Here is a 20,256-nt window from a genome sequence, read left to right as displayed (position 1 = left end):
ATTCTTTTAATCGTATACTCGATAGGGTAGTTAGATGGTTATATCTTTCTATTGAAAATACTGCTCTTCATTCAAACATCTGTCCCGAAATGTTTCTGTACATTTTTTTCTCCAGCCAATGTAATCTTTACGAGACAATTTTGCAGACAAAAATAATTCGGTGGAGGGAGGGGGAGTCAGAGTATCATTGGAGTACAAAGGTTATCTTTTAATATTTGGACCAAAGCTCTTTGAGGAATGTTGAATAAGGGGCGAGAGGGGGGGGAGGAAAGAGAATGTATGCGCTTGACATAGTGTATAAAATTTTTGGACATGGCTGCAAACTTGAAAATTTAGAAGATACAAATTGAGTTTCAATGATTGCCAAACAAAAGGAGAAAAGTCAATAATATTTTATTCCATCTTTACAGACGAGGTGAGCTGATGAATATGAAGGCTATTTTAAAGCTGACCTCTTTGCATAGCTATTTGTGCTAATCAATTTCAGCTTTCTAAATTCATCTACATTGTTTGTTTTCCTTATAGTTTTGTTTACCAACACAACACTAAACAATTCTTAGGTATAGTAGTCATACATACTCTTTGATACAGGGCGTGTTTTTATTGTTGACTTATTGTTTCTTTTTTTTTAAGAAAATGTCTCTGGTAGGAATATAGCCATCTTTGAGAATGTATCAGCTTATTTTTAAAAAGGACATGATTGATTTACGCAAAATATGCCCAGTTTTTGTGTGTCTGTGTTATATGATTAAGTTTCCTTAGTTATGAATAATCATACAAGAAATCAACGGAAGATCAGAATACTAATTATTTCTCTCTTTTTTTTTTTTTTTTTTTTTTTTTTTTTTTTTTAAAAAAAAAAAAAACGATTTATTTAAGGCTTTAAAGTGTATCTTTAGTAATTTTTATTCAATGGTCTTGGAAAAAGTCAAGTAAGAATGAAAATACCTTAAAATATTAAGAATATTGTTGCTTTGTTAAACTTTTTTTTTCTTTCTATCAGTTGTTTATAAAAGAACACAGATATGTAGTGCAAAAGATATATATAATATCATCGCGATGAAGATAAATGATTATCAGCAAATATATTAGGGACTGTGACTACACTGATAATCCAGTGATATTTATCAGATTGATAAAAATTGATAAAGTTTTTTTTTTTTTTTTTTTTTTTTTTTTTTTTTTTTTGTTTCTGTTTCTGTTTCTGTTTTTTATTGTAAAGGATATCTACGCATTGTATACAAACAAAAAAAAAAAAAAGATAAGAGGAGGGTAATTATAATATATGTACAATGAAACTAAAAGTCTTTTTTTTTTCATATAATAAATGTATGTGGATCCTAAATATTAAAAATATTAAATAAAATAGTAATAATAAACATTAGCTCTCTTTTTTTTTTTTTTTTTTTTTTTAATGAGAATGGTCCTCAAGAAGGCCACCTAATGATCTAAAACGTCCGAATGCCAATTCACCAAAGAAAACACCAAGGACGATAACAAGAAAAAATCCTCCATTACCAGTCATAACCACCATCATTAGCAAGTAACCAACAAAAGAGTTGAGTGTAGTGATGAAACTTCTAATTGTGTCTGTCTTAAAAGAAAAGCTGGGCACTACAGGTAAACATAGAGAATTAGGGTATGCAGTTGGATTAATTGATCGCGAAGAAGCAGAGAAATTGTCGGTTAAATTGGGCGATTCTTCGATATCTGTTTTAGTTATCTATATAAAACACGTGTGTCAATAATAATAATAATAATAATAAAAGGACGTTTGTTTTACCTCATGAATATGTTTAATTGTTGAATGGGTTTTAAGTTGTCTATCATTACGCAATCTTGCCCAAGCAACAAAATAGGCTTCTAGAGCAGGAATACTTCTTGAAAGTAACGAACAAAAGAATAAACCAAAACATGCACCAATATAAGCACCTTCAGATCGAGGAACCCATGAATCTAACCAAATACCATCACCAGAAGAACTCCAATGAAAAGTACCCATAGACATCATCATGTGCATTCCACTAGTACCACTTTTAGCTGTTGATGTCCCTGTTGCCATGGGTGCAGTTGATGTAGGGCTCATACCAGGCATATCGTGATGTGAATGATCCATTTTTTTTTCAAATAAATAAATAATAATAATAATAAAAGAAAGGGAAAGGGAAAGAAAAATGTAACTTTTTATGGTTTTATTAATTTCTGGGGAGCAAAAATCCCTCTACTTTTTTTTTTTTTCATCTTCCGAATACAAGTTTTTTTTTTTCGTATGATGTAGTACAGAACACAGAAGAAAGCTTATTTTAAACCGTAGATAATGAAGCATTTTGATATATAAATATAAACACGAGTACAGAGCTATGCATATTTACACAAATTAAACAACAAACATCGATTACATACATAGTAATGGTTGTAAGAATCAGGTACCTTTATTTTGAAAACAGCAAAAATATCTCATTTTTATCCAATAAAATACAAGAAACATCCTTTTTTATATATAAAATATGCACAAAAAGTATTTCTGAGAATGAAGTTATTGTGTGTATAGAAAAGAAGATAATCATAAGATTGGCTAGTAATAGAAATAATCCATCATTCAAATGAAATCAGTCTATTGTGCCTTACAACATATAATATTCGGTAATTGTTAGAGTAAGCTCGAGTACAATAATAATAAAAAATAATTATAGATTGTATTGCTAAACAATCATTATAATAGGAATATGACGAGTATATTCAATTTTACATTTATTTATACTCATGCATTATATTATTATAACTAATAATTAATGATAGTCTGTGAAGTAAAAGTTATACCATCTTAATATTGACGCGTTACTTAGGAAGTTATATCATATAACTACTCTTTCCTTTGTATTATTAAGCCTTAAAGTTTTTTATTATTATTACTTTTTTATTATTACAAACTTATTCTTAACTAAAACAAAAAGAGGAAGGCATTCTTAAAGAGAAAACAGGTGAAAAGTGAAATAATAATAAAAAAAATGGAGTCCCTGGATAAATTGACATTCATTTTTATCTAAGCATTTATGCTATGTATGCAAATATATTAGCTTAGTCTCTTATTAATCAAATAGTATTATTTTACTTGGAGCAAGAGCCATACATTTTAAATAAAAATAAATTAATAAATTAATAAATAAATAAATAGATAATAACTTCGCTATTACACAAATACAAATAAGCTAGGCTTATGATATCATTTAAATTTTGTTACAAAAGAGAAAAAAAAATACTCTGTTCTATATGCTATATTGTTTTATAAAGTAGTAAGATTAGTATTAAATACATCTCCATACCTTTTGTTTTATTATGCAATTGAGAAGAGAGGCGGTGATTTCGAGAATATACTAAACGCACCCAATTGGACAGATATTTGACGTCAGCAGCTGGGTTGTGGCTTTTAATTTCAAGATAACTGCGCGTGTTGCCACTTTTTTTTTTCCCAATTCCTTTATTATACCATAAAATAAGTTATAATGGCCGAATATCTTGCTAGTATTTATGGTACTGAAAAAGACAAGTAAGTAGACTTATGAAAATGTATATAGCATTTTTTTTAAAGAAAATATTAACCTAATTGCATGCTATTCTTTCTTTTTTTTTTTTCTTCTCTGGTCATTAGAGTAAATTGTTCTTTTTATTTCAAGGTAATTAATAGTGACAATTTCATCCCAAGTTTAATTTACTAATTCTTATTTATATTATAGATTGGTGCTTGCCGACATGGCGATCGTTGCTCAAGAAAACACGTAAAACCTACTTTTTCACAGACACTTTTGATTGCCAACATGTATAAAAATCCAGCTCATGATCCTAACAACCACATGACTGAAAAACAACTTCAAAATGATTTCGATTTATTTTATGAGGATGTATTTATGGAGCTTGCAAAGTTTGGAGAAGTTGAAGAAATGGTAGTCTGTGATAATGTTGGTGATCATCTAGTTGGTAATGTTTATTGTCAATTTCGCTTAGAAGAATCCGCCGGTAATGCGGTAACGAGTTTAAATAATAGATTTTATGCAGGTATAGTATATATATAATATAGTAATTAAATAATATACACTTACCCACCCATTTTTTCTTTCTTTTTCTTTTCTTTTTTGTAATATTTAGGCCGCCCACTATATGCAGAACTTTCACCAGTAACTGATTTCAGAGAAGCTTGTTGCAGGCAACATGAAATTTCGGAATGCAATCGTGGAGGTTTCTGTAATTTTATGCATCTTAAACATCCTTCACGTCAATTACGGAGAGAATTATATGAAGGACAAAGATTAGATATAAAGGAAAAACGTAGAGAGGAAATGCGACGTGAGGAAGAAGAAAGAAGACCGAGAGATAGAGAAAGAGATAGAGATAGAGAAAGAGAAAGAGAAAGGGAAAGGGAAAGGGAAAGGGAAAGAAATAGAGGTTATCACGACAGGCCAGAAGATGAACATTCTCATTTAAAACATGAATTGAAAGCTGAAAGAATGGAATATTAAATTTAATTTTTATAATTATATATTATAATGATAATGATAATAGTAAAAAAAAAAAAAAATAAAAAAAAAATAATGATAATGAAATTAGATGTACTTCCATTACAAATATTTACATACAAAAGAGGTGTATTCATTTGTGTTGTAGTACTAGTATAGAATGTAATAACTAAGTTACATGTAAATGAAAAAAAAATATTTTTATTAAAAAACAACTATACTAATATACTGTCTTAATACTGCTTTCAAGATATTGCTGATTGTATTTTTTCTTAATATCATTATATTATAGTCCCTATCAAAAGACACACTACTCTAATACAATGGATATAAATTAACTACTTCTGACCGATATCGCTCTATTGGGTGAGTTGTCATTTCAAGGAGTTAGTCTATAGTAGCGCTAGAGAGTTTATTTTTCGAATAATTTTAAGGAATTGCTTCTAAACATTTAGAAATTAGAAATAGCAAGCTGTCTTTGGAAGTAAGATAATGATGATTCTTTGTATTTTAGTAATCAGTAAAAATTGTAAAATAATATTTATTTTTTGTTAGTCTAGATACCATTCATAATTCCTTCTGTTTGAAAAAGAAAAAAAAAAGGAGAAAAAAGATAGTTATTCATCTATATAAAGAATATATTGTTATAGGTTCATTTGTATCTATTTAAATTATGAACGCTATAATTAATATACACAACTAGAAAGAGGAAGAGACTATATGAAAAAGAAAAGATTTATCTCTAGGCTTTTTTTTTTTTTTTTTGTAATAAAAAATAAATGACCTGTTCCTTCATTATTTTAAGGAAAAAAAAAACAGGGTAAATTTGTTTTATGATAGTAATTGTAGTGATAATATATATAGTGAAAATTATTATATTGAAGATATGAAAGATTAAAAAAAAAAAAGAAAGAAAAAACTCTTCTGTTAAGAACAGAAAAATAGCTTGTTTGATTAAGATTAAACAAGTATTTAGTATGCGATAGGCGACAAACTGTTACCTACTATAGATACTTATTGATAAGCAGGATGATTGATACCTAAAAAGAAAAGAAAAGAAAACCATTAATTGAAAAGAAACGAATACACTTCCTTTTCTCTCCTAATTTGCTTACATTCAGCCACTGTACAAAACTTGAACCCTTCATCTAGAGTATAAGCAATTAACCGCTTTGTTAATTCGACAGTTGTTTGCTCATAGACCTGTAATATATACATATACATATACATTTTAGTTAGAGAAAAAAAAATGAAGATAGAACTTGAATTAAGATTAATATAACTTACATCGTGGCTCAATACGATAAAGCCTTCATCAAGATTTTTTCTGCTGTATGAATTTCGGACATTTTCCATTTCAGACTTAAGGTTATGAGTTTCATAATCCTTTGTATCAGTAGACCATTCAATTACAGAATACCCCTTTGATTCAAGGATTTCAAGTGTTGTCTCATTAGCCGAACCATATGGAGGTCTGATAACTATAATTATTTAGTTGTGTAAGTTATTTACAAATGTATATAAAACCCAAAAAAAAAAAAAAAAAAAAAAAAAAAAAAAAAAACTTACACGCAGGCCTTATTTTTTTTTAATATGTATTTGTTAACATTATTAGAATTATATATTATTTCAGTAGCAAAAACTTCCTTCTACTTACTTGACATGAATCAAAGAATCTATCATATCTTCTAACTGACTTATTTCTCGCTCAAATTCTTCCATCGAGATTTCATTCAAGTCTTTATGAGACCAAGTATGACTTGCAATTTGATGTCCTGATCTATATGCCTCTATTAAAGCATCTTGGGCTTCAGCATCATCCTCCAATTGCCTAAATGTGTAGTAGGTAAATTTATATCAAAAAAAAAAAAAAAAAAAAAAAAAAAAAAAAAAAAAACTCCATATATTCAATAAATAACTTACAGAAAATTATCACCATTCACAAAAAATGTAGCTTTGATTCCGTTTTCATTTAATAACTTGACTAATGCTGAAGTATAGATATTGGGCCCATCATCATATGTAAGAGCCACATACCCAGGCTTACAGCTTTGAATCATAGGTTGTGCTGAAACATAATTAAAAAATGATGCAAATGCTGCACTTATGGCAATAGAAGTTTTGAGTAGATATCTCATTAATATTAATAAAATAAAGATGAAAATATAAATGTATAGATAAAAAAAAAAAAAAAAAAAAAAAAAAAAAAAAAAAAAGAAGGAAAGAACAAATTATAGGCCTTTTGTACCTAAGAAAATAAAGTAGATTTTTTTGAAAAAGGAAATAATATGTTAACAAAAGGGAGGCAATGGTGTCGAGAGAAAAAGAAAAAAAAAGAGAGAGAGAGGTAAGGTAGTTTGATTTTCTTGCATATAGAAATAAAATTTGGATATGTTAAAATGATTTCCTAAAAAGAAAACATTGAAAGAAAAGTCAAGGAGATATTTATTTAAACAAGGTTAGGTATTTAATAAGGAATAGGGGTATGTGATTTAAGAAAAGAAAATGCAAGGAGCTTATTTAGTGAAAGGAGCTGTTTACATCAATCTTCTTTGATGCCACAAGCTTATAGTATCTTCTGTGAATGTTTTTTACTGTAGTTATAATATAGCATGAATAGAGATAGGGGCATAAATACAATGAAATTTTATAAAAAACTAAATTTATAAATACAAATGTAATTTAATTTTCAATTGAACGCTAACTACTATACAAAGGGCCTCTTTTTTTTTTTGTCTCAAATATTATTATACCTCAAAATATATTGTTTTTTTTTTTTTTTTTTTTTGTTAACGAGAAATAAATATTAAATAATGAATATATAAATACGCATAAAGCTCCTTAATATCATATTCGGCAAAAATAATATACATTAGCATTGTTATATAATTGCTATATTATCTAATAATGAGGCTTATTGGTAGCATAGTATAAGGTATTTATCTATTTTTTTTTTATCTATAATAATATAAAACTGGTACAGATTTGTTATATCACAATTGTTTAAAACACTTTTCAACTTATTTTTCATGTCGAAGAGAAATATAACAATTTATTATAATTTTATAGATTTGGTCGTTTTTTTTCTTTTTTTATCGCCAAAAAAGTAGAAATTCTTATTTATTTAGAAGTTATTTTTTTTTCTTTAAAGTAGATCAGCAAAAGGATCTTTTGGTGTTACATTAGCTGCTTGCTTTTGCTGCCCATTGTTGGGTATGCCACCAAATAAATCATTCATGGGTTGTTGAGGAGAAGTAGTAAAGCTTTGCGTTGTAAGAGGAGATGCATTATTGAACAAATTCATGATATCATCTATATTTTTGTTAGTATTGGTATTAGTGGGTGTATCTGGAGTTGTTGTAATAGAAAGTAAATCATTTAGTGATCCAAGTTGTGAATGTTCTTTTGTTGACATAACTGGAGAAATAGGAGATGATTCAGTTGCTGCATCCCAATCCAAATCGAGCAAATTGCCGATATCATTATTTTTAATAGCTGCTTGTATCTGAGGAGGAGGTGCAGTCATATCATCTTCTTCGGCATGTCTAAAGTTTCAGCAAAGAAAATAAAATCAGTATATAAAGAAATAAAGAAGGGGGAGGTATATGTAATAACTTACTCCTGTAGAGATTTTTGCACGCTGTCAGCACCAAACTTTTTGCCTGCAATAAATGTTTCAGCAGGCTTATGGTAAACTGAAGCCAAGGTACCAATATCGTACAATAAATTTTCAAGTAATGCAGGTGAAATTCCTTCATTTTCACCAGCAATAGGCGGTTTTTCTGATAAAACAACGGCCTAAATTCAATAATTATAATATATTGTAGTTAAATAATAGCTTTTTTTCTTTTTCTTTTTTTTTTTTTCTTTTACCTTTGCAGCTTGTGGGTCTGTTGATAGCAAGCGCCAATATACGTAGGCTCTATCACGAATATCCGCATTATCACACTCTATAGTAGCAGTTTGAAGTACTCGTTGCACCAAATCCTGATTTTCATTTGGCTTTTTCAAAAATAATTTAACTGTTGCAGTCAATAGTTGAAGCTGCACCTATATTTACCAAAGTAAACAAATGATAGATTTAATATAAATACTTTATTTTGTTTTTCTTTTTCTTTTTTTCCTTTTTTTTTTTTTTTTTTTTTTACCTGAGCATTTTCTTCTTTAAAGTTCTCCAAGAATATACTAATAAGGTCATCTGCATTATCAATTCTTTCAGCATATTCACCAATAATCCAAATCAAAGAACATTTTGCTTCTGGTTCGTCTAAAGCCTCCAAGTTTTCGCATAACGTAGGAATAATTCCTTCATATTTCTGAGGATATTTACGAAATATATCCTATGAGGAAAAAAATAAGTATAATAATCTAAAGAATAAAATATGAGAAGAAACAAAAAAAAACCCACTTTAATCACAACAACAGCTTCTTGAACAACGTAACTGACACCGGTATTAATTAAATCAAGCAATACATTAATGCAGCGCTCTGCAGCTTCTTCAATTTTAATTGCACATCGGCCAATAGCATGAACTGATTTGCGTACAAAATCAACATCTACTTCATTTGCATATCTACAAATAATGAATTGTTTATACTATAATCTTATGACATAAAAATGGTTGATACCTTACTCTCTTAATTCACTTAACAATTGATCGACATTTCTATCATTACATAATTTAATCATAATTTCAAGTTTTTCTAACTTAACATAGGGCGGATCATTATATTTGCAAAAAAAGACACGAACTTCATTGCTTAAAACTTCAGGACGCTTTTGCAAAATTAAACTGATGTTGCGTAAAGCAATATATTGAACTTCAGGAGGGCTTGAAAGTAAAGTAACTTTTTGAAAGAATGAAGACTATATTAGGACTAACTTATTTTTTTTTCTTCTTCTTCATTAACATGGAATATTACCTAAAGGAGGTGCCATCTTTCTACACATGGATTTAATGAAAGCTTCTTCTTTAATATATTTCATATTAATCATCAAAATCTAGTTTGTAACACAAAAGTGAGTACTCGATTATTTTTAATCAAGATAAAAAGTACCTTAATAGCAGACAATACAACAGCTCCATTTGCATGTTGTAATCTAGGAATCACTCTATCGCAAATGCTTTCTGCTTCTTTACCTCCTGAAGCTTTATATTCAGCAATGGCTGTCAAAATTGCAATTTGTCCCCACCTATGTCATATATTTAGTATATGTTTTAAAATATATATATGTTTTCATTTATATACATATACTTACTCAGTACACTCATTTAAGGCATGCAATAATTTGTTTAATATATTATTATCAATTTCAAAGAGATTATGTTGAGGGCAAACTTCATTCATATCGGCTAATGCAATAACAGCATTTGCAACAACCATAGGATTGACATCAGAAACCATGTCCTTGACAACGTTAACAAAGTCTTGCTCAATAGCTAGTTCTGGATTAAGATCATATAGCTTAGCAACACAAATAGATGCCGTCTTCCTTACATAAGGGTTTTCATCCTAACATAGTAACGTTGTTTAATAAAGATAAATTTTACGTATAAATTATTTTACTTTGAGACATTTTCGAAGAGGTTCTGTGAGATAATCAATAATTTTGTCGACTCTTAAACAGCCCATAGTACGAATAGCAAGCGCTCGAATCAAGGGGTTTGGGTCGTCTGAATCCTAAAAAAAAAAAAAAAAAAAAAAAAAAAAAAAAAAAATACAGCATTTAATAAACTGACTTGATTCAATCAACATTCAAAATGAACTTACTTTAACAAATGTATTCACGGCTAAAATTACCAATTCAGGCTGAGTCTTTGCATAGTTCATAAGATAAAGATAGACTAGCTTCTTTAATTCCAAATCTTCGGTTTGCATGTTTTTAAGAACATCTGGGAATAGTCCGCTTACATCTTTACCAACCGTCATGTTGGCAATGACTTTCTTTACTGCATCCTTACGATGATGACGATATTCACTATTAAGCTCAGATTTGAGCTCATAGTTTTCACCTTTAATAATAAAAAAAAATGCATGTATATGAATTATAACCTCTTTCTCTTTAGAGTTTTACCCCACACATTATAAAACAACTTCATTCCACTTGAATCTCAGTTTTTAATCAAACTCGAAAATAAAGTCATTACCTTTTTTGTTGGTTGTAAAGAATTTAGGTCTACTAATTGACATGTTTCTTTTATTTCCTACTCCTTTTTTATTAAGAATAAAAAGACACGCAAAACCAAAAAAAAAAAAAAAAAAAAAAAAAAAATGAGGATAATAAAAAAAAAAGCAGACTATAAGTCGGAAGATTAATATTAATTATTAACCGTAGTTTAAATTGCAGTAAGAGAAAGATAAAAAAAAAAAAAAAAAAAAAAAAAAAAAAAAAAAAAAAAAAAAAAAAAAAAGTACACCATACGTTTGTTTGTTAAAGATAAAGAAGTCATTACTGTTAATTTTATTTGCTTATGTAAACTCATAATTATGAATATATCCCCTTTTTTATGCATCTATTTTCTACTTGATAATTGATTCGTAAAAACGCGCTATACACATCATGATATATCTTTAGAGTCGTGAGCATTCTTCAAGGGAAAAAAAAAAGGGTACATACGTATTTGTATGTATAATTGATTAGCTTTACTAGTATAAATAAGAGAAAACATGATTTCTGTAATAACTTTATAAAGCTGATATATTAAGATTTGTCAATGTAAACAAATTCAATATATATACATAAATACGCATACACACATATATATAGAAGCTACATATACATATACATTTATATTTATAATTATATTCATATTTTTATTTATACATCCTTGTTTATTCTTTAAATTTATTAATAGTAAAAACAAAAAAAAACTCTTTATTTATATAATATATAGAAATAATCAATTAGACAAGTATTCATTCCTCTTCTTCACCTTGATAATGATGATAGAAGTTTAAATCTAAAGGACTAATATAAAACTGATTCTCGCTATTTAAGACTGTAAAAGTTGGATTAGAAACAGGAAAGAGCTCATTTATGTAATAAGGGAAAACTCGTCCTTTGTCGATAAGATCATCATCGATTGTAGCATAACTTTCTTGTTGTTGCAGGAATTCATGGGATCTGTGATTATAACTAAGATTTTGCTCATTGCTATTGTTGTGCAGATACGGGAAATAATTATTTAGAATAATATCTTGATGTTGGTTATCATGTGTATTAAAGAGTGGCAGCCATAGCCGAAGCTCTGCTTCAGTAGTAGGAATAACCTTTTGCTCAACACATGGATCAGAAGATGCCATGAGCTCAACATGATTACTTCCTAATTCTGTTATATTATCACTGTTTTGAAGTGACGTCTCGATAGTAGAATTCACATTAGTTGCATAATAGGCATTTTCATTTACAATTATCTCATTAGCAATATGATCATTGTTTTCATTACTATCGTTTGGAATTATATCATTTATTGCTTGCTCTTCTTCTGTAGCATTTTGAGAAGACAAATCTTCTTCTTCATCATCATCATCTTCTTCTTCTTCTTTTTTCGCTATCCTTTGTCGTCTTTTGTTTTTCGCCCTTCTGTTTTGAAACCAAGTCGTCACGATTTTTCGTGGAGTCGATATACGATTTGCTATAGCTTGTATCTTTTCTTGATTTGGACTAGAATTGATTTCATATTCTTCTTCTAAAATTCGAGTTTCGTTTATCGTGAATCTACGACGGCGTTTAATAGCAGGAAGCCATGTTTCTTCTACATATTCACAAGTATCTTTATCAGATTCATGAGGAGAGTTTACTTTTTTTCTATATTCTGTATCCATTATAATGATAATTAAAATAAGTGAGTGAGTGAGTGAGTGAGTGAGTGAGAGGAAAATAATAATAAAAAAAAAAAAAAATATGAGTTTAAGAAAATAACAATAATAATAATAATCATAGCCATCAATTAATATAAAAAATTTCAATGACACTATGCTATAAACTGATAGAATACTAAGGTAGTAGTTACCTTAGTTTAATGGAAAATGATGCATAAACATAAATTGAATACCAGTTGTAGCTGATAGATTGGTTACGGGAAAACAAAATTATCTTGGTTTATATACAATATACAAAGAAAGATAAATGATTATTAAATTATTATATAAACGATGACAGTATCCTTCGGTTTTTTTTTTCTTATATAAAAAAAAAAAAAGAAAAAGAAAAAAAAACTAACTTCTAAAATTCAACATACGTTTTCTAATATGATGTAATACACTTGCCCAAATCCATGAGAAGAACAATAAATAAGTGCCTAAAGTGAGGCCCAGAATGAAGAGACAGATATAAACACATGTTATATTAAGCCATTTTTTAAGTGCTGAGTCATATTTTAATAAAGGATCCAAACGAATGTATAGAATATTGGATATCATAATTAAAGTTCTATCTAATCTAATCACAAGACTAACTCCAACAATATAAACTAGTCCTAGTAATGCTCCCCCTGCTAAACCAGTAGCAAAATGAACGGTGTTAAGCCAATTGACAATTTCTAACATCTCATGGTCTTGCCAATTTTCATCTCCATCCAGTTTTTGCCCCATTTCACTCCCCAGACCGAGCTCATCAAGAGCTCTACCTAATTGAGATAAACCAAATACAAGCCCTATTGCGGATAACAAACTTAAAAGATGACAGATGACACATAAAAACTGGGCAATCCCAATGCTGCGCTTTGTTCTGTAGATAGAGTTACATTGATTACATGTATAATCTTTATTCATTTTCTTTAGACAAATAAGATGAGCTGTATATAAGCAAGGACATAATTGCACTAAACCTGGTCGAGAATGATGGATTAAATAAGGTCCTAAATCTCGTGTTATATTAGAGGGCAAACTTTTGTTTTTACATAGATAGCAGATGCGTTGATAATTGTGATGATTTTGAGTAATGTTATTTTCATTTAAAACGGAAGATATTGGAATAGATATTGTCTCATCTACTGTTTTTATGTACGGTGGTGGTGAATACGCAGAATAAGATGAAGAAGGTAAAGCACTCATTTACATCTAGAAACATTAAACTATTCTGATTAGAATAGGAAAAAACAAAAGAAATTTGTTTTTTTTCTTTTCATTCATTCATGCATTCAATCATTCAAAAAAAAAAAAAAAAAAAAAAAAAAAAAAAAAAAAAAAAAAAAGGGGCAGATTTTGTTGGTGATCCTTAAGAAAAGGGGTTACCATCTACATATATTCAATAAACAAGCCTAGAAATACACCACTACAAAAAAAAATATCTTATAGTTATACAGAGACAGTCTATATTGCTTTTTATCTATTTACACTTTTTTTTTATCATGTATGTAAAACTTATTCATAGTAGCTTTCAGTATTTTACCTTTAATCTAAATTTAATTAGAAAAAAAAAAATCTGGGGATGGAGAATAACATCAAAAACCTCTTCTAGAATTAAAGATTTTAATTTTTCAATAGTTTAGCGAAAAAATACAAGGATATAAGAGATTATAGACAGGAGCATACTACTTTCAGAGCTGTTAACAATGCTATACGCGCTAATAAAAAGACGATTATATAATATTAAGGAGATACATTAAAATAAGAAATGTAAGTATAGACGCTTTCTCATAGCTCTGTATTTAAACCTATTAAACATATATGATGATTATGGTATTGCTAAAATAAACTTTATTATATATAATATGTAATATATATTTTACTGGTCGTATATGTGTTAATCGTGGTTAAATATACGGATAGATAAATAAATAGCGTATAATAAATATGATGACTAATAATCAGATTTATTATTATAAACTGATGAAATAAGTCTCTCAGAAAGAGAATTTGTGAATTGCTTGTGCTTTTTGTTTAACTATTCACCCACATATAATAAAACATTAATTTAGTATACATATACATATGTATATGATACTTACCAAGCAACCTGTGCACCATGGTATTAAGGCACTTGATTTCTCATCTTTATGAACCGTAGCTCCAGAGTCTAAGACTTTATTGCATCCCTTACAGACTAAACATTTTTTATGCCACTTTAAAGCTTTAGGTCCTGGTATTTCTTCATGTACAGATTGTATACGCTGACTACAACCTGCACATTCTCTTATAACACCAAAACGAGGCAATGGACGACCTCTAGTACTCATTAGCGACGAAGGCTTAATTGACGGCAAGTTTGAAATGGATAATTCACTATTAGTAGTAAATTTGACTGAAGATATGGATGCGTTTTCTGTAGAAGGGTTACTATTACAATAGTTACTTTCTCTTGGATGATAAGTACAAGTATCTAATTTATTAACATGACTAGCAGTAATAAAATTTTGTTGCAATTGAGGTACAATCTTCATGTGTTTCGTGAGCGCCTCCTTATTACTACTAGCCAAATCTTCATTTGCACAACTTTGACAGTACGAGCCATTCATATTAATATATATTGACGAAGGCGTAAGTACCTTTTGGCATCCATCGCATTTGAAGCACTATTATAATAAGGTTTGAATATGAATGATTAATAATAAAAATATATTCTTCATACCTTTGGGTGTAATGTAGATGAGTTTAATAAAATATAACTTCCAATTATTGGCTCTGTGCATTTAAAGCATGTTTGTATAATAGAATTGGAAGGAGCACACTGATATATATATATATATATATATATACATGAGGACAGTTTTTTTCTTTTTTTTTTTTCTCAAATTAGTACGAAAAAAACTACTTACTGTAGGATGGTATATGCTTTTCGATGAATCAATAAAGAGATATGTATCTTTAAAAGGCTGATTACATTCGTTACATGTTAAACATTGATAATGATATTTAATTTGACTATCAGGTAAACGAACGGTTTTACCAACTAGTTTTTTATAGCATTTTCCACAATTAGTATCATCTGGATCTATTTTACTAGTTGGTGGCCATCCTGAGCTAAATAATGAATTGGTAAAACTTTTAGGCATCATGGACCTTCTATTTTCTAAACGACGACTAAATATTTCAGGTGTAGTATCTGTATTAAATGATAATGAAGTTGATTTATCCATAGTTTGAAGAAGAGAAATAGGCCTTTGCTTTTCATCAATAGGTGATGTTAAGCTATCTAATCCTATAACATTATTCATATATCTAAAAAGGAATAATTAAGTATGTGTTCTTTATTTCAATGTGAATTTATATGCCTCACGTCGCTTGCCAACGATCTATTCTATCTTTTCTGGTATCTATATTTATAATTTCTACTCATGTTGGTCTTTTATTGAAAAAAAAAAAAAAAAAAAAAAAAAAAAAAGCTGGTAATCAATACTACTTACTACATTGAGAATCAAAACCACATCCAAAGCATAACTCACCACAACTACAATTAGGCATTCTAGTTAAAATAGAAAGAAAGAGAGAGAGGGAGATGAACAAGGAAGAAATGAGAGGAAATGTATAATAATATAATATTAAAGTTTTATATAATAATTAAATTATGTACATGTAGAATGTAATTATTATTATTATTATTATTTTTTATGTACAATTATTTAAATTTTACTAACGAACTAATACGATTAGATGTAGTAAAACGAGTATTTAGCGGTAATTTACTTTTGAACCATTCAGGTACTTGGAAAGGATCTAATAATGAAGATGGTGGATTGTAGCTCACACTTTGTTGTGATATTTCATAAAGCCAGACAGTATCTGGCTGTTGTGTAGATAATGCTTGAAATAAGTTATGGCAAGCAACTTTTAATTCCTCATGAACTTGATCATTCTGATAGTAATATTTTGTCTCTTCTAAGATTTCTTTGATAAGTTCTTGTTTCATTGGCACATAATAAGCAATACGAGTTAATGTTTTTAAGAGACATTTCTGTGTACGATGATAGACTGAATAAATGGAGTATCCAGTAGATGTAAGGTCTGAAATAGCAGCATCAACTCCCCTTTGTAATATTGACTTGAACCTTGGCCATAAATCATCTTTAAACTTTCTGGACAAGAAATCTGTAGATACTTCCGATACTCGCTCGATAAAAGTTGCAGCATGAAGAACAATGTAGTTTTGTGAATCCCCAAACCTATTGACGATAAATTCCCATATGCTATGAATTAATTGATTGAGTTGATCTGGATGATCAGATAAAATAGATACACCCAAAGTAAGTAAAACAAGTATTTGAGATCGAAACTGAGGTGAAGAAGTTGTTAAGAAATGACTAGTTTTTAACATGATGTCTTTAGCCATTTCTTGTTCATGACTTAATGGATTTTTCTTTTCCTCTTCATTCTTATTTTCACTATGAACATCATCATCTTTGGGTAAATCCATAGGCAAATTCCCTTGTTCTAGTAACGCCTTTTCTATTGTCATGTTATCATGTAAACCCTTCTTTTGTCTATCTAAAAAGTATTTGCCAATTTCTTCCATTGTTTTATATTCTTCATCTACATTATGTATATTATCTTTAGCATCATTGATAAATAACATAATTTCTGCAGATGCATTTGTACTATTTTCAGTTGCAATATTAATATTAGTATTGATTTGTTTATCGGGATTAAAAAGAACGTTTTTTTCTAAAATCTGTATAATTTCAAAAAGTACACTGCACAATTGAGCACAAATCCAGTCATTGGCAGAATAGCGTTCTAAAGCATCATAAATTTCTTGTACTGTATCATCCAAATAATTAATAGTATCATAACCTCCTACATGAATCAGGGCCTTTAATACTAATGGCACTCGGGCATTGTTTGAAAGAACAGAGATATGTTGTGATATCATATTAATAATGTAATCAATATTTTGAATTGCAAGTTCTCTTGCATTATTTAATCCGCAAGTATGTGATATTGTATCTAATGTAATTAAAGCATATGTATGAATATATACATTAGGCGATCCTAGATGAGCAAGTAAGGGATATAGTATGGTGATCAGTTGATCTTGTAAATAGTCACGATCAATTACGCAGGTTATTAATCCAACAATTTGTAATCCAAAACAAACAGTTAATACATGGCCGGCTTCCTCATCCAATTGGAATGATGAAGTAGCTGTTGTTATTAGCGAAAGGGTTTTATTGTTGGTTGCAGCAGCATTAATGAGAATGTTCATTGTATCATTAAGCAACTGGATTGCAATAATTTTAAGAAGCTCATTTTTGCCTTTACATGTTTCTTTTTCAATCATCCAACTGTCCGATTCGGTTACTGGATCTAAATCATCAGCAAGTGCACCTGACAATAAAGCGTGGACAATATAAACAGCTTGAGGGTCATTGGACTCATTAATATTTACTGAGACATATCTCATGAAATGATTGATCCAAGCTTGTAGGTCGCACCATTTTCCAATAATATTTAATAATCGAATGAGCTTATTTGTACTTGTATCAGTAGCAAAATACTTGAATCGGATTTTTGGATAAACAGGTATGGAGGACTGCATCTTATCAGACTTAAGCTCAATATATCTTTCACTTTGTTTTTCTTCCAAAACATGAAGGCTTTCTTTATCAATTTCAAGTGCTGTCATCCACCCATCGGAGGCACGACTCAGGGCAGTTGAAAATACTCTCTCTGACTGATCCCTTAAAAGTAGGATTATTCCACTTATGATAGACATAGCAACTATCTTTTCATGCTCGTCTCTTGATATCACATACTGAGGAAATTTCATGAACCAATCATATAAATTATTTTTCAATATTGGCATAATAGATTTTTCGAAAGCAGGTAGAGATAATAAGGATTGCATACGAATACGACATGTAACAGATACTTCATTATAATCATCATCGATATGCATGACAAGAAACTCAGTTAACGGTTGTATACAATTATCCAAAGTCCTTGAACAAGTTGAGAGTATTGCATATGAAAATTCAACAAATGCTAATCTTGTTCTCCAGTCAGAATGCTGTCGAGGAACTAGTATCTGACTTAATACATTCAATAGTTTCTCTTTTGTCTGAGTGTACCAGGCTTTATTCCTAACAACCTTAATGCTGTCGTCTATGGCTGATGTGTCAGTATCCTTCTCTTTATTCAAAAAAATATCGCTGAATGAATGAATTTCTGAAAGGGTCTTGTTCTTGTCGTCACACATCACAGCTTGTATTAATTCCCCAAGAGTTGTTAAAGCACTACACATGATCTGATGATTTTCTTTCTCGAACTTCTGGGATATAGTAGCACAAAGACTTGAAATTGTTCCAGGAAAAGACAAGACTAAGATATCAACATCGCGTAAATTATCCTGCAGTAATTGAGATAACAATCTTAATGATTCAAGTCTGAGATCCATATTTTGTTCGTATCTAATTGTATTGAGTAATTTCATAATACATTGTGATGCAATTGGTACAAAAAAATCTTCTTGAAGTGTTTGTGATAATTGAAAATAAGGCGAGCTTGAAAATGAATCATATCTACCCTCTTTAAATTTTGCAGGTAAAACGGCTGATAGACATTGGACAGCTAAATATTTAATTTCTTCAGAAAATTTGAGTACAACTCGTTGCTCCTTATTATCATGAAGGGGTTCGTCTAGAAATGAAGAAAATAATATGAAAAGCTGCACTGTAAATTGAGGCTTCATCCATAATTTAACCAATGTTTTAGATAAAAGAAAATGCAATATTTTTAGCCATGGTTCTATCACAGTTTCAAATCCGAATTTATCCTCTTTAATCATTGATTTATAAACATATAGTAAACATATAATGATAGAATGAGTACAAGTGCTTGACAAGGTTATTTCTGGATCTTGCAGATCTTCCAGCATGTTTAATAATTTCGTCAGTAAAACAGTTGCATTTCTACTATTGATTTTTGTCATTTGAGGTGGTAGTTTATAGAGTGAATCAATTATAGGTTTTAATTTATCGAAACATGCTTTTTGATCATCTTCATTATCTATCATTTTTGAAGGTAATAAATATGAATAATATAATAATGTATATAAAATAATTCCAAGTCAAACTTCATCACGCGCCCACTTATCTGCTGAAATATAAAACATTTTTTTATTTTTATTTTTTTATTTTATTTCTTTTTTTTTTTTTTTTAATTTTACATTTAATCATTTCTTTTGAGATTAGTAAAGCTCAAAAGTAGGTAAAAATAAAATCAAATTGTCGTACTCACAAAATAATTCAGTAGTTAACCCTCCGTGGTAAATAAGACATTATATACAATTCCTAAATAACTAGTTTTAACGATCTTTCTTTAGGTCAACAAATACTAATAATAGCCAACATCAGCAGCAGCAACAACAGCAACAACAATGGCAACAATACGCTGCATATTATCAGCAATATCAAACACCGGAGCAACAAGCATATTACCAACAATATTATCAATATAGTAATTATCCGCCTCCACCAGGTACAGAGGCACCTCCAGGTGTAAATCCAGCACCACCGGGAGTTAATCATCAACAGCAGCAATCAACACCACCACCACCACCACCACCAGGCGTTACACCACCAGGTGCTTCTTCATATAATTATAATTACTCACAGTCTTACTCTGGATATTATCCTTATAATCAACATCCTGCTTCACGTCCACCTTCATCAATACAACAACAACAGCAGCAGCAGCAGCAGCAGCAGCAGCAACAATATTCATACTATTCTCAACAAGCTCCAAATCGCTATCAACCAAGGTAATTTAAATATGTTATAAACAATGTTCAATAAATTTATTTCCC

The 20,256-nt window shown here is 29.4% G+C and overlaps 9 protein-coding genes across 9 annotated transcripts; 1 reads left to right on the top strand and 8 right to left on the bottom strand.

Annotated features, from left to right (window-relative positions):
• Positions 1–1,165: 1,165 nt before the first annotated feature.
• Positions 1,166–2,146, bottom strand: BX663DRAFT_501859 (Ctr copper transporter family-domain-containing protein). Its single transcript, XM_051526527.1, has 2 exons — positions 1,784–2,146; positions 1,166–1,723 (listed from the first exon to the last, which is right to left on the bottom strand). Exons 1-2 carry the CDS (start codon positions 2,114–2,116, stop codon positions 1,412–1,414), a joined length of 645 nt encoding a protein of 214 aa, XP_051385115.1. The 5' UTR covers positions 2,117–2,146; the 3' UTR covers positions 1,166–1,411.
• Positions 2,147–3,459: 1,313 nt separating this feature from the next.
• On the top strand, positions 3,460–4,558 carry BX663DRAFT_559349 (uncharacterized protein). Its single transcript, XM_051531845.1, has 4 exons — positions 3,460–3,547; positions 3,650–3,674; positions 3,735–4,053; positions 4,144–4,558. Exons 1-4 carry the CDS (start codon positions 3,504–3,506, stop codon positions 4,512–4,514), a joined length of 759 nt encoding a protein of 252 aa, XP_051385114.1. The 5' UTR covers positions 3,460–3,503; the 3' UTR covers positions 4,515–4,558.
• A 967-nt stretch (positions 4,559–5,525) lies between these two features.
• Positions 5,526–6,671, bottom strand: BX663DRAFT_559348 (uncharacterized protein; the record flags this gene model as incomplete). Its single annotated transcript, XM_051531844.1, has 5 exons — positions 6,435–6,671; positions 6,169–6,342; positions 5,799–5,985; positions 5,627–5,714; positions 5,526–5,551 (listed from the first exon to the last, which is right to left on the bottom strand). The coding sequence occupies exons 1-5, from the start codon at positions 6,647–6,649 to the stop codon at positions 5,526–5,528; spliced, it is 690 nt and encodes a 229-aa protein (XP_051385113.1). The 5' UTR covers positions 6,650–6,671.
• A 785-nt stretch (positions 6,672–7,456) lies between these two features.
• BX663DRAFT_501854 (adaptin N terminal region-domain-containing protein) lies at positions 7,457–10,766 on the bottom strand. The gene is made up of 12 exons (XM_051526526.1): positions 10,661–10,766; positions 10,284–10,525; positions 10,080–10,193; positions 9,772–10,025; positions 9,570–9,705; positions 9,435–9,513; positions 9,146–9,359; positions 8,920–9,085; positions 8,660–8,851; positions 8,385–8,561; positions 8,131–8,309; positions 7,457–8,056 (listed from the first exon to the last, which is right to left on the bottom strand). Exons 1-12 carry the CDS (start codon positions 10,701–10,703, stop codon positions 7,657–7,659), a joined length of 2,196 nt encoding a protein of 731 aa, XP_051385112.1. The 5' UTR covers positions 10,704–10,766; the 3' UTR covers positions 7,457–7,656.
• Positions 10,767–11,340: 574 nt separating this feature from the next.
• On the bottom strand, positions 11,341–12,387 carry BX663DRAFT_501852 (uncharacterized protein). Its single transcript, XM_051526525.1, has one exon. The coding sequence runs from the start codon at positions 12,336–12,338 to the stop codon at positions 11,430–11,432; it is 909 nt and encodes a 302-aa protein (XP_051385111.1). The 5' UTR covers positions 12,339–12,387; the 3' UTR covers positions 11,341–11,429.
• Positions 12,388–12,716: 329 nt separating this feature from the next.
• Positions 12,717–13,675, bottom strand: BX663DRAFT_501850 (uncharacterized protein). The gene has a single exon (XM_051526524.1). It carries the CDS (start codon positions 13,566–13,568, stop codon positions 12,732–12,734), a length of 837 nt encoding a protein of 278 aa, XP_051385110.1. The 5' UTR covers positions 13,569–13,675; the 3' UTR covers positions 12,717–12,731.
• A 572-nt stretch (positions 13,676–14,247) lies between these two features.
• On the bottom strand, positions 14,248–16,068 carry BX663DRAFT_501843 (uncharacterized protein). Its single transcript, XM_051526523.1, has 5 exons — positions 15,860–16,068; positions 15,733–15,784; positions 15,272–15,674; positions 15,085–15,183; positions 14,248–15,028 (listed from the first exon to the last, which is right to left on the bottom strand). The coding sequence occupies exons 1-5, from the start codon at positions 15,915–15,917 to the stop codon at positions 14,426–14,428; spliced, it is 1,215 nt and encodes a 404-aa protein (XP_051385109.1). The 5' UTR covers positions 15,918–16,068; the 3' UTR covers positions 14,248–14,425.
• An 813-nt stretch (positions 16,069–16,881) lies between these two features.
• BX663DRAFT_430253 (uncharacterized protein) lies at positions 16,882–19,140 on the bottom strand (the record flags this gene model as incomplete). The annotated part of the gene is made up of 2 exons (XM_051522789.1): positions 16,882–18,357; positions 18,541–19,140. Coding segments are annotated over 2 exons (2,076 nt in total), but the record flags the coding sequence as incomplete, so codon positions are not given.
• Positions 19,141–19,627: 487 nt separating this feature from the next.
• On the bottom strand, positions 19,628–20,142 carry BX663DRAFT_501839 (uncharacterized protein). Its single transcript, XM_051526522.1, has 2 exons — positions 19,774–20,142; positions 19,628–19,716 (listed from the first exon to the last, which is right to left on the bottom strand). Exon 1 carries the CDS (start codon positions 19,976–19,978, stop codon positions 19,775–19,777), a length of 204 nt encoding a protein of 67 aa, XP_051385107.1. The 5' UTR covers positions 19,979–20,142; the 3' UTR covers positions 19,628–19,716; position 19,774.
• Positions 20,143–20,256: the final 114 nt, after the last annotated feature.

The sequence above is a fragment of the Cokeromyces recurvatus genome, assembly GCF_025118155.1.
Source record: "Cokeromyces recurvatus strain NRRL 2243 chromosome Unknown BX663scaffold_6, whole genome shotgun sequence".
Taxonomy (NCBI): Eukaryota; Fungi; Mucoromycota; class Mucoromycetes; order Mucorales; family Mucoraceae; genus Cokeromyces; species Cokeromyces recurvatus.
The sequence above is the reverse complement of the archived record's forward strand: the minus strand, read 5'-3'. Positions and strand labels throughout refer to the sequence as shown.